This window comes from Sinocyclocheilus anshuiensis, unplaced genomic scaffold, assembly GCF_001515605.1.
Source record: "Sinocyclocheilus anshuiensis isolate Anshui unplaced genomic scaffold, SAMN03320099.WGS_v1.1 scaffold376, whole genome shotgun sequence".
In the NCBI taxonomy this organism is placed as follows: Eukaryota; Metazoa; Chordata; class Actinopteri; order Cypriniformes; family Cyprinidae; genus Sinocyclocheilus; species Sinocyclocheilus anshuiensis.
This window is the reverse complement of record NW_015558600.1, coordinates 904,540-916,541: the sequence shown is the minus strand read 5'-3', so window position 1 is coordinate 916,541 and position 12,002 is coordinate 904,540. Positions and strand designations below refer to the sequence as shown.

The following is a 12,002-nucleotide window of genomic DNA, read 5'->3' as shown; positions in this document are numbered from 1 at the left end:
ATACTATGGTACTTCTGAATTATAAACATATTCATGGTACGCTATACTCCAAGGTTTTTAAAAGAATACCATGGTATTACCGTTGCACATATCGTAAAATACCACAGTAAAAACATGGTAGCGTCATAGAACATGCAAAAAAGGCCAGAAAACATGGTACTTTCATGGCACATGTAGTATTACCACAGAAAATATGCAAAGTACTATGGTATTACCATGGTAAAAATAAATACATGGTAAAAATGTTGTGCTGCCATGGTGTATGATGTTGTAAATTATTTTATATCATATTTATTTAATATTATTAATTTATATATTTAATATTATTTAATTTAACATTTAAGAATAACATTAATATAAATTAGTGTATATAATATATATTGCTACTATATACTACCCTATTCTATTAAACTCTATCTAGACATTTATTATAACAATTGTATTTTTCACTATTAAAATACATTTTGCAAAAAAAAATTCTCAAATTTTTAGTGGACCGTCTGCAGACTCCAGCTTGGGTATTATATATATATATATATTCATTTATAAATTGATAGTAATTTGTTTGATTATTGTTACAGTATTACATTGGTACTTTGGCATAATAAGCTCATTCATAATCTTTCTCTCTTTTTCGTTTCTTTTTTGATGACAGTGGTGACTGATTACAAGTCACCACATTTTTATTACAGGAAGTGAACTGCAGTTGGTATTTTTGCCAGAATCTATGGTGACCATGGTAAACTGTTATAAGTCATAAACAATACGATTTTTCAAACCTGAGAAAGACACTTGAGACAGGAAAAAAGTGTAGTTAGGTCTAAAGAGAGAGAGAAAGTGAGAGGCGTGTATGCTGTGAGTCACGCTGAGACTTGTGGGTAATCAGATGAAGGAAGCAGCGGGAGCAGAGAGAAGACTTCTGTAGAAGATTATGACAACGGGCCAATTAAAGCTTCTGAGATGCACTCACAGTTGCACCCGCAGGGTTACGAGCGCTGGTTCAGGGCATTATGGGTTTCACATGTCTGCTGTGAAATGAATATGTGTTGAAGGCGCTGTCAGGAATATCAGCAGCAGCTCTGTGTAGCGGCCCATGCTCAGTCTGTAATGACTACAGGAGCACAGATGGACACACACACACTCTTGGATCAGTGATACCGTCTGGACGCTGAAGCCAATATCCCAAAATAATTTCCCAAATGGCACAATGACTTGTGAGCTGTAAACCGTCATCTTGATAAACAATGAATCACGGAGCAGAAATCCCAAGCCTGCTTTCGTCAGTTGGTTTTGGTTTGTTTCCTTTAAGGTCATGTAGAAAAGCAATGATGGATTCTCATTAGTGAAATAAGATTGAAGTGGTTGTGCAGAAGTTAAAGTCTTTATCCAACAGACATAAAGGTCTAGTTTTAAAGGGATAGTTCAGCCAGAAATGAAAGTTCTGTCATTGTTTACTCACCCTTGTGCAGTTATTTTAGTATTCTTTATTTTAATATTATTCGTTTTATTGATTAGCTTTATTTATTTTTTTATATTTGTAGTTTTCATTTTAATTTTAGTTTAAGATTTAATTATTTTGTTAAGTGCCATTTTTAAGTGTTATTTTTGTTTTATTTTTTTATTTAGCCTATTTTCATCCTTCAACTTAATCTTATTTCAATTAGTTGCCAAGATATATATATATATGTGTGTGTGTTTGAATTTTTTGTTTTACTTAAAAACACGTTTTAAAGGGGTAGTTCAGTCAAAAATGTAAAGTTCTGTCATTATTTACTCACCCTCATGCAGTTATTTTAATGTTTATATACTATTATAGTATTTATTAATATTTTTTATTTTAATTTTCGGTCTTCATTGTCATTCATTTTTCAGCCTTCAATTATTTAAAAAACACCAATTTATTTATATATTATTATTTAATACTATTATTAAATATGACTAAATATTATTTATATTATTTATACTATATTTATATACTATTTATATTTTTATTTAATCCTATTTATTATTTAATATAATTTAATAATATATATGTGTGTGTGTGTGTATATAGCCTGATTTTTAGCCTAATTAAAGAAAATTAATTTTTGAATAAGTATATAATAAACAGAATTAATAGGTAAATAATAATTACTAGTGACAACCAAAGACCAATTTAAAATAAGCATTTAGTTTCAGTTTAAACCATTCACTTTTTTTATGGAAAAAAGAGGACATTTTACATAAAGTCTCATTTTGTGTACTATGGAAGAAAAGAAATTCACAGAAAATAATGGCAATTTTATTTTCGGTGAAATATCCCTTTAAAGATCTGTATCTTCTATGAAACCCTAAACTCAAAGTTAATACACTGGAAAAAGAATCTGATTCTAAAAACCTCGAAAACAAATAGATGTTCTTCTAAAAGCCACTCCACCAACAAGCGCTGGAATCCCCATGACAGAGCAGCTGATCAAGACGCTTTAAACGGTCCTGGGGCGCTATAATCATTCAGATATTATCGTTTTCCAGCGGACAGCGCTGCATTCAGAGCGGAGAAAATAGTGGCCGTGATCAGAAGCGGACGGAGGGGCTCAAGTCTGCACTGTCAGCTACTCTCACGCAGGACTGAAGCGAGCGAACGCTAATAAATCAAGCGTGCGTTTAATCTCCAGAATGACTCGTAATAACATTTCCACTGAAACACAAGCGACGAGAGATGCTGCCTGCAGGAGCAAGAAACCTCTCTGGAGAAAGACCAACCGCCGCGCAAACACACAACACACACACACACACACACACACACACACACACACACACACACGGGAGGGTTTTTGTGTCACAACCCAACCAAAACAACACACACAACCCATCACACACACAAAACCGACTCGCAACAAAAAAAGTGCACACAAACTCCCAAAATACACATAAAACTAACACAATTCCTCGGCTGTTGTACGGGGGGCCGCAGTGTTTTATGTGACCCCTGGGTGTTAAATTAATGCCCCCCCTCCATCATCAGAGGAGGGTCCATCACGATCACCATGACAACCACCCGAGCCGCGGGCACGCGCACTGCATCAGCACTTCCATATCGAACCAAAACCAACAAGCAGAAAACGCATGACAATAATTCTGCAGCGCATGTGTCTGAAATACATCAAATACTAATAAATTACTGTATGAGATAATGTGCAGATAGTCATAATACAGGATAGACTCGCGACACTTGCAGAATATGCACGTGAAATAGGAGCGCTCATAAACACGAGATCATGAGCGCTTGCGTGTGCTCATTACATAAAAATGTCATTTTAACATTTACTCTATGAATTCAATATGCACTGATTCTTACTTAAGCTACAAAAGTTATTTAGCTAAGAGCAGTGAGTGATTTTCTCTTTGTCTTTTGTTCTTGGCCCCAAATATTGCAAGCCGTAGCGATATGCATATTGCGATATGTACATTTGCGATATTTCGATAATTTCGATATATTGCACAGCCCTATTCCAAACCTATATGAATTTCTTTCTTCTGTTGAACACATAAGATATCTTGAAGAATGTTGCTGGTAGCCACTGACTTAAATAGTATGGGGAAAAAAATACTTTGGAAGTCAATGGCTACCAGCAGGTGTTCAGTTTGGAACACCTTGAGGGACAGTTTTCATTTTCGCGTGAACTAAACCCCTCTGCAAGGTTCATCTTTTCTCTAAGCTTAAATAGTTGAAGGAACATCAGTGATAGCTTGTTTACAGCAGATAAATAATTCACCATTCTGCCCAGCTAATCTGTGGATCCAGGAGACCAATACTGACAGAAAAACTAATTTCATATCATTAAAGCCCCATTGAAATAATCTGACAACCGTCAGTTTGCCATTTCACCACTTTTTAATGTCACACACCTCCAATTATGATTTCATAGGGTCTTTAAAAACAGCAGATTGTATTTTAGTTGTTGTGTTTCTGTCTCCAAGTGCTCATTTCACTGTTAGAAGCTGAAAGCGCACGCACACACAAACACAGACCCTCCTCCGTTAGTCGGGTTAGACGAGAAGAGTGTGTGTTAGTGTGATGGACAGTGAACATTTTTAGATATACAGACCTGGACGCTGCAGTGGATTCAGAGTCCTTCTATAACAGAAGGCAGAATAAGCACACGGGGGTCACTTGATTACATCTGCTGCCTGTGCGTCTAGACTGCAGGACAATGAACGTACCGCAAACTCGGAGTAGGAGGAGGCCACGGATGTAATGGAGTAATTTATTTGAGGGCTGGCGGCCATCGTGTGCAAAGCTCCGCTCAGATGGGAGATATTCTCCTTGTTCCTCTCCAGACCACGAGGGGTTCGGCCACGGGCAGGTGTCCGTGCACACAACTAGCAGAGAGGCCGTTTACAGTTTTAATGATTAGAATATAAATTAATATATAATAACAGGTTTAAACAGCATAACTCACCTTGCTGGAGGAAAGGGGCGGTCTCAAAGAAGGGGAGGAGCATATGGAACGGAGAGTCGTGTTTGGGGTGGAGCTACACATGCGTGATGTCAGCTAAAAAAATAAATAAAAATACATTTTTGAATGTATATAATTTTGTTTAATATATGTTTATGTAATAATAACATTAACTGTATATAAATTTTTTTTTCTTTTTTTTCTTTTAGAAAAGTATAAATGCAAAACAGCAATTTCGGGTACATTTACTCCCGGTTTAACAGACAAGACTTAAGCCCTAAAATGTATGTCTGGGCTGTTTTAACTGAGAGAAACTTGCACTGACTGATCTTAAAATACGTCCGTGCCATTGTTTTGTCTCAAGATGCACACGAGTAATGCTATTTTCTAAGGCATGTTTATAAAAGATATTTAGATGTCCTAATTGAACTATGGCCTAATCCTGGCTTAACCTAAACCCTGTCTGTGAAACCAGGCCTTAGTGTAGTGTACATCTGCTATGATTATAAAATGACACTGCAATAGATTACATATTTATTTTATTGGTATTAGCATCCCTGCAATTGATACTGGCATCAGGGCATTGGTAAAATCATATTGGTCGACAGTTAGTACACATATGCAGTGAGTACCTTGCGTGCTTTTCCAGGTGTCGGGGTTCCAGCGAGTCTTCTCTTGGTTGGGGTTCTGATGATGGTGCCGTACAGCAGATCTTCCTCCGTCTGCTTAATTTTCTTCATTTGCTGCACAGTACAAACCTCATGTCAGAAACTAATATTCGAAATAAAATTTAAGTCCGAAGTAGTAATTTCAAGAAAAAAAAAAAGTGTTCAGTGAATGGTTTTCGATATACAGACCTGGACGCTGTAGTGGATTCAGAGTCCTTCTATAACAGAAGGCAGAATAAGCACACGGGGGTCACTTGATTACATCTGCTGCCTGTGCGTCTAGACTGCAGGACAATGAACGTACCGCAAACTCGGAGTAGGAGGAGGCCACGGATGTAATGGAGTAATTTATTTGAGGGCTGGCGGCCATCGTGTGCAAAGCTCCGCTCAGATGGGAGATATTCTCCTTGTTCCTCTCCAGACCACGAGGGGTTCGGCCACGGGCAGGTGTCCGTGCACACAACTAGCAGAGAGGCCGTTTACAGTTTTAATGATTAGAATATAAATTAATATATAATAACAGGTTTAAACAGCATAACTCACCTTGCTGGAGGAAAGGGGCGGTCTCAAAGAAGGGGAGGAGCATATGGAACGGAGAGTCGTGTTTGGGGTGGAGCTACACATGCGTGATGTCAGCTAAAAAAATAAATAAAAATACATTTTTGAATGTATATAATTTTGTTTAATATATGTTTATGTAATAATAACATTAACTGTATATAAATTTTTTTTTCTTTTTTTTCTTTTAGAAAAGTATAAATGCAAAACAGCAATTTCGGGTACATTTACTCCCGGTTTAACAGACAAGACTTAAGCCCTAAAATGTATGTCTGGGCTGTTTTAACTGAGAGAAACTTGCACTGACTGATCTTAAAATACGTCCGTGCCATTGTTTTGTCTCAAGATGCACACGAGTAATGCTATTTTCTAAGGCATGTTTATAAAAGATATTTAGATGTCCTAATTGAACTATGGCCTAATCCTGGCTTAACCTAAACCCTGTCTGTGAAACCAGGCCTTAGTGTAGTGTACATCTGCTATGATTATAAAATGACACTGCAATAGATTACATATTTATTTTATTGGTATTAGCATCCCTGCAATTGATACTGGCATCAGGGCATTGGTAAAATCATATTGGTCGACAGTTAGTACACATATGCAGTGAGTACCTTGCGTGCTTTTCCAGGTGTCGGGGTTCCAGCGAGTCTTCTCTTGGTTGGGGTTCTGATGATGGTGCCGTACAGCAGATCTTCCTCCGTCTGCTTAATTTTCTTCATTTGCTGCACAGTACAAACCTCATGTCAGAAACTAATATTCGAAATAAAATTTAAGTCCGAAGTAGTAATTTCAAGAAAAAAAAAAAGTGTTCATACCCGTTCCTGTTTTTCTCTCTCTTTCTCCATATGGTGTCGATTCCACTGGTCTTCCACATACTGCAGGAACGGCTGCCCGTTCCCATGAAACTCTTTACAGTGCGTCGCTTCCCATTGGTCAATCTGAGCCTTCAGACTCTTCTCCAGCTGGCCAATCAAGACAAAACAAACATGAGCATACAAGCCATTCCAGTCAATCAAACTTCAGAGTTTGCTTAAAGAGTGGCTCAAACCTTCGGCAAACTCTTCTGCAGGTCGACTCTCTGTTTCTCCTCCTTCAGCAGGTTTCCCCCTCTGTTGTTAAAGCGAGAGGGGTCTGTGGCTTTTTTCTGGAGAAAGAAGACCAACCATAATTAGACTGATTTTCACAAACATCTTTACAGTTTTTAAAAAATGCTTAAACACAGGTTTTGAAACCATGGCTCCATTTCTCAAAACTCTACACACAAAACATCACACATCTCTTCCAAAAGCAAACACTTCATTCAAAAGTCAAAACTATTTTAACTTTTCTAAAAATGATATTTTTGCATAGTAACTCTACACACAAACATAAAATAATTAGACTCATACAGATAGCCACATGACTACACAGATGTGAAGAATGTAAAACACTACTCTCGTGTGTCTTTTTCTTGTTCAGAGTGCAGTGGAGTGCACAGGAGTTTGTCATGCATAACAAATGATGTCTAAGTGTTTTCAACACATGATCTCTGGGTGTAGGTCATCAGTAAATGAGTGTGGCATTTAAATGGCAGTGTTTCCCAAATGAAACAAAAGAGCTGTTAGTTTTGAATGATGTGTGTAATGTAAAGAACTGTGTTTAGAGGTTTGCTAAAAGTTTGTTTGACAATAGCAATCTGAGTTTAAAGCAAGTAATGTGCTTGTAGTTTTGCAAACCTGGACTAAAGATTAGGTGTATGAGTGGATGGTTTCACTGAGTGGGCCTCAAGTACCACTTTTAGAGTCTAAGCAAGTAAAAAAACAAAACTGTAATATGTTTGTTTTGAATCTTTTCAGCTGATCTCCTATGATTTAACACCTCCAGTTCCTGATAAAGAGTCCAGTTGCTGCTCCAGGTGGAAATGGCGTCATACAGCTCGCTGTGCTCGGCATAATCCTGCTTCAGTCGTTCCAACTCCAGCTCATGTTCACGCAACACCTCCTCATCCAGATCATCTAACAGCACAAAATAAAATCAAACGTCAACAAATCTACTGTACTGTACAAATCTGTGTACCTAACGCATTTTAAACACTATCGCTCAATTCCAAGTTGCATAAAACCTCTACTAATTTAATCAATATGCTAGATTAAGATTAGGTCTCATTGTCTAGATGCACAAACTGCATACTATTTCTGGATTTTTGAAGCATGCATCCATGTTTTTTGGGCTGATATTATCCACAAACCCTTTTGCTACAGAACTGTATGCATGAATACAATGCAGTATCAACATTAAATTTTAAAGGAATAGTTTACCCAATTATGAAAAATTGCTTAAAAGATATTCACCTTCAGGCCATCCAAGGTTCATCAGGTTTGGAGAAATGTAGCATTCCATCACTTGCTCACCAATGGATCCTCTGCAGTGAATGGGTGCCCTCAGAATGAGCCCAAACAACTGATAAACATCACAATAATCCACACCACTCCAGTCCATCAATGAACATCTTGTGAAGTGAAAAGCTGTGTTTGTAACAAACAAATCCATCAAGACATTCTTTAACTTTAAACTGTTGTTTCTGGCTAAAATACAAGTCCTCCATTTATAATATTGCTTCCTCCAGTGAAAAAGTTGTCTTGTCTCAATCAGAAGACAAATATGCACAGATCATGCCAAGTACACAAGTAAAACGTGTCCAAAATAGCTCTAAAAAAACATGTCAGATTTTGATGTGAGAAGACAACAGGGGATGGACTTTTTCACTGGAGGAAGGGTATTATGCATTATGGACTCATATTTTTTGTCCAGAAGCGACAGTTTCAAGTTAAAATGCCTTAATGATGAATTTGTCTCCTACAAACATGCAGCTTTTCACGTCACAAGATGTTCACTGATGGACTGGAGTGGTGTGGATTACTTGTGATGTTTTATCAGCTGTTTGGACTCCGACGGCACCCATTCACTGCAGAGGATCCATTGGTTTCTCCAAATTTCACACATTTCTCCAAAACTATTCTGATGAAGCAACAAACTCATCTACATCTTGGATAGCCTGAGGGCGAGTACATTTTCAGCAAATATCCCTTTTTTGGTGAACTATTCCTTTAATAACACCTTCAATAACTACATTCTAAAGTCAAGTTTTCTGTACTTTCCCACCACCAGCACAGTTGGTACTTTTTGTACTCTGAAGTATGCGAATTGGGATTTAGCCAAGAAACTAGCCGTTAGCATACCACTGTGGTAGGGAGTGAAGGCTTGTCTCTGCTCCGGGCTGTAATAACATTTCTCCCAAAACTTGACAATCTCCGATCGGATTGTGTGAATAACACGCTCAATGCTTTTCTTTTTCAGCTCCTCCAATCGCTGAAGCGCTGCCTGCAGCTGTGACACAGTGAGAAAGACAGCATGAGGAATGGTTTATAATTCCAGCAGAAACAACATGACCTACTTTAGTGGCAGGTGAGTGTACTTACTGCATTCAATCTGCTCTTTGTGCTAGTGTGGGTGTTCTGCATGAGACTCTCTCTCTCTCTTTCTTCCTCAGGAATCTGCAACATCTCCCACAGCTCCGCAATACGACCACGGATGGACACACACAGTGCTTCACTTTCAGCTTTACGGCTGTCCAGCTGAAATACAACACACACACCATTAGCTAGTGACATTTCACCTGCGGAAAAACAAAACACTGACATCAAAAATTATTGTTGGTATAATGATACCATGACGCAAAGCTGAATTTTCAGTCTTCAGTGTCACATGATCCTTCAGAAATCATTCTAATATACTGATTTGGTGCTGAAGAAACATTTCTTCTTCTTCTTCATTTTTTCTTCTTTTTAAAACAACTGCGCTGCTTATTATTTTTGGAAATCATGATACATTATTTCAGGATTGAACAGAGTTCGAAAAAACAGCATTTATTTTAATTAGAGTTTTTTTGGAACATTATAAATGGCTGTTACTTTTAATCAATTTAATGCATGCTTGCTTAATAAATATGTAAGTAAATAAATCATACTGTGAAAGGGCTCATTTCAATTTAATGGTTTAAGGTGTCCAAGATCCTCCAGCTTTGCTTCTCATTTTAGTTGACAGCATTTGGGTTACAACCAACAGCTAAAAAGAACTGTGTGAAGTGTGTGTACCTGGTGCAGTAACACTTTCAGTGAGCTGAGGTTTTCCACAGAAAGGCAGAAAGCGTCTTCATCTTCACACACAGCGTCTTTCTCAAAGGAGGTGTCAGGATGCTGTTCCAAATCCTCCATCAACACTGTGATCTGACGCTTCATTTCCACAAACTCGGCATGACGACGCTCCTGTGAACACACACAAGCACACTTCCTGTAACCAATCTGGATATACTTTCATATGCAGAGAAGCAAACTACCACACTATTCATTTAAGAATGCAGGATATACCAGTTGTCAAAACTCTGGAACAATTAAGATTTATTAATGCTTTTGAAAAAAGTCTCATGCTCAGCAATACTGCATTTATTTGATCAAAAATACAATAAAACAGTAATACTGTGAAATATTGTTACAATTTAAAATAACAGTTTTCTATTTTAAAATGTAATTAATTTCTGTGATTACTCCAGTCTTCAGTGTCACATGATCCTTCAGAAATCACTCTAATATGCTGATTTGTAGCTCAATTATTGGTGCTCAGCTTAACAGTTTTTACTGTTAAGTAATTCTTTTCATAAGTCTTTGATGAATAGAAAGCTCAATTTTTAAATCTTAATTTACCAAAACATTTGAATTGTGGTCTATCACGGTTTAAAAAAAAAGAAAAAGAAATTAGGCAGCACAACTGTTTTCAACATTGGGAATAAGAAAAATTCTTGAGCAGCAAATCAGCATATTAGAATGATTTCTGAGGGATCATGTGACACTGAAGACTGGAGTAATGACATGATACTTACAACAGAAAACTGTATTAATTATTCCAAACTTTTCCAAAACATTTGAATTGTGGTCTATCACGGTTTAAAAAAAAAGAAAAAGAAATTAGGCAGCACAACTGTTTTCAACATTGGGAATAAGAAAAATTCTTGAGCAGCAAATCAGCATATTAGAATGATTTCTGAAGGATCATGTGACACTGAAGACTGGAGTAATGACATGATAATTACAACAGAAAACTGTATTAATTATTCCAAACTTTTGACCGGTAATGTATATATAAACTGTGACTTTAATATGACTTGATTATTGAATTACTGGAAAATGTAAAAACCGCATACATTTCCAATATAGTCAACTTAGTATGTCAATACTATTTCACATACTAAAAAACAAAAGACAAAAAAAAACAGACAGCTCTGCAAGTGTGTTTTACCTTCTCCTGGTTGCGGGTGTTGATGTGTTGTCTGTAGTTCTGCAGCTGCTGTTGTGACGGCACTCGTTCGGCATGGATGGGGAAGAGGTCATCACACAGGATGTCACACAGATCTTGATCATGCTGAATCAGAGATTTCAGCTCGCTCTGACGAGCACTTTTCTCTTTTAGCATCATTTTGACCTGTGTACGGAGATCCTTCTCCAACTGCAGCATCGTAAGACCGTCTTCCTCCTGCCAAGCACACAAAATCTCCAATCTGATTGGCCGGCTTTACAAAACATCCAGAAGTTAGAGTGCACAGGCTGTTACTATGCCGTTATCCAAAAATGACTTGGATCAGAGTGACTCACCTGATACTCCTGCACCTGAAGTTCATTACACAGGCTGGCCACCTCTTTTCTGCATGTTTCGATACTACTCAGCAAGCGTTTCTTCAAGCACTCCTCCTCTGCGATCATCATGTCCAGCAGTTTCTGCAATCGCAAAGATTTCACCTTGAACCGGTGTCTCCATTCTCCAGTCAATGAGAAACGCAGATGACCTGAACTGACCTTGATGTGCATGTGAACGGCGTCGGTGCGCTGCAGCCTCTGGTCTTCCGGGATCCCTATCTCCTCCCAGATGTCCTTCAGCTCATTGAGAGCCTTGTTCAGACATGATACAGACTCTGCAGCGTGGATCTCACTGAAATTACACACGTTCATATTTAAAGGGGTCATATGATGCTGCTAAAAAGAACATTAACTTAACCACTGATTTGTAGTCGTGTTCTCTTTTGGAAGACCAAACAAAGTAGTTTCGCTTTCACAACGAAACACACAGCGGCTTAGCGTGCGCTGAGGCCAGGCTAGAGTGAGCTGAGGCGGCAGGGTCCAGAACGGCGCGCCCGGCGGATCCAACGAATGAGTGGCAACCACATGTGACGACCCCCGGGCTGGATTCCGCTTCGTCCACGGTGAAAGTTGATGTATTCCCTCAGCGACCAGCACAGATCAGCTCT

The 12,002-nt window shown here is 38.1% G+C and overlaps 2 protein-coding genes across 3 annotated transcripts in view; both read right to left on the bottom strand.

Moving 5' to 3' along the window:
- Positions 1-3,919: 3,919 nt before the first annotated feature.
- Positions 3,920-5,184, bottom strand: LOC107680126 (protein regulator of cytokinesis 1-like). 2 transcript variants are annotated; one of them, XM_016475897.1, is made up of 4 exons: positions 5,072-5,184; positions 4,443-4,535; positions 4,204-4,362; positions 3,920-4,117 (listed from the first exon to the last, which is right to left on the bottom strand). In XM_016475897.1, the coding sequence occupies exons 1-4, from the start codon at positions 5,177-5,179 to the stop codon at positions 3,935-3,937; spliced, it is 543 nt and encodes a 180-aa protein (XP_016331383.1). In that variant the 5' UTR covers positions 5,180-5,184; the 3' UTR covers positions 3,920-3,934. The 2 variants fall into 2 exon arrangements, with proteins under 2 accessions (XP_016331383.1, XP_016331384.1); XM_016475898.1 differs by having other exon boundaries at positions 3,920-4,114.
- A 19-nt stretch (positions 5,185-5,203) lies between these two features.
- Positions 5,204-12,002, bottom strand: part of LOC107680116 (protein regulator of cytokinesis 1-like) — a 7,907-nt gene continuing 1,108 nt past the window's right edge. The window contains exons 2-15 of the mRNA XM_016475889.1: positions 11,554-11,686; positions 11,353-11,475; positions 11,000-11,233; positions 9,802-9,972; positions 9,127-9,282; positions 8,887-9,034; positions 7,526-7,662; positions 6,717-6,812; positions 6,484-6,630; positions 6,280-6,390; positions 5,651-5,743; positions 5,412-5,570; positions 5,297-5,325; positions 5,204-5,210 (exon numbers count right to left, since the gene is read on the bottom strand). Coding sequence (XP_016331375.1) covers positions 5,204-5,210; positions 5,297-5,325; positions 5,412-5,570; positions 5,651-5,743; positions 6,280-6,390; positions 6,484-6,630; positions 6,717-6,812; positions 7,526-7,662; positions 8,887-9,034; positions 9,127-9,282; positions 9,802-9,972; positions 11,000-11,233; positions 11,353-11,475; positions 11,554-11,686 — 1,744 coding nt within the window. The remainder of the gene's footprint in view (positions 5,211-5,296; positions 5,326-5,411; positions 5,571-5,650; positions 5,744-6,279; positions 6,391-6,483; positions 6,631-6,716; positions 6,813-7,525; positions 7,663-8,886; positions 9,035-9,126; positions 9,283-9,801; positions 9,973-10,999; positions 11,234-11,352; positions 11,476-11,553; positions 11,687-12,002) is intronic.

Excerpts from the sequence above, each read along its gene's own strand:
- LOC107680126 (XM_016475897.1), bottom strand. The coding sequence starts at position 5,179 with ATGAAGAAAATTAAGCAGACGGAGGAAGATCTGCTGTACGGCACCATC. Across the intron at positions 4,536-5,071 it reads CACCTGGAAAAGCACGCAAG|CTGACATCACGCATGTGTAG; the intron begins GTACTCACTGCA and ends TTATTTTTTTAG. Across the intron at positions 4,118-4,203 it reads CCTCCTACTCCGAGTTTGCG|AAGGACTCTGAATCCACTGC; the intron begins GTACGTTCATTG and ends CTTCTGTTATAG.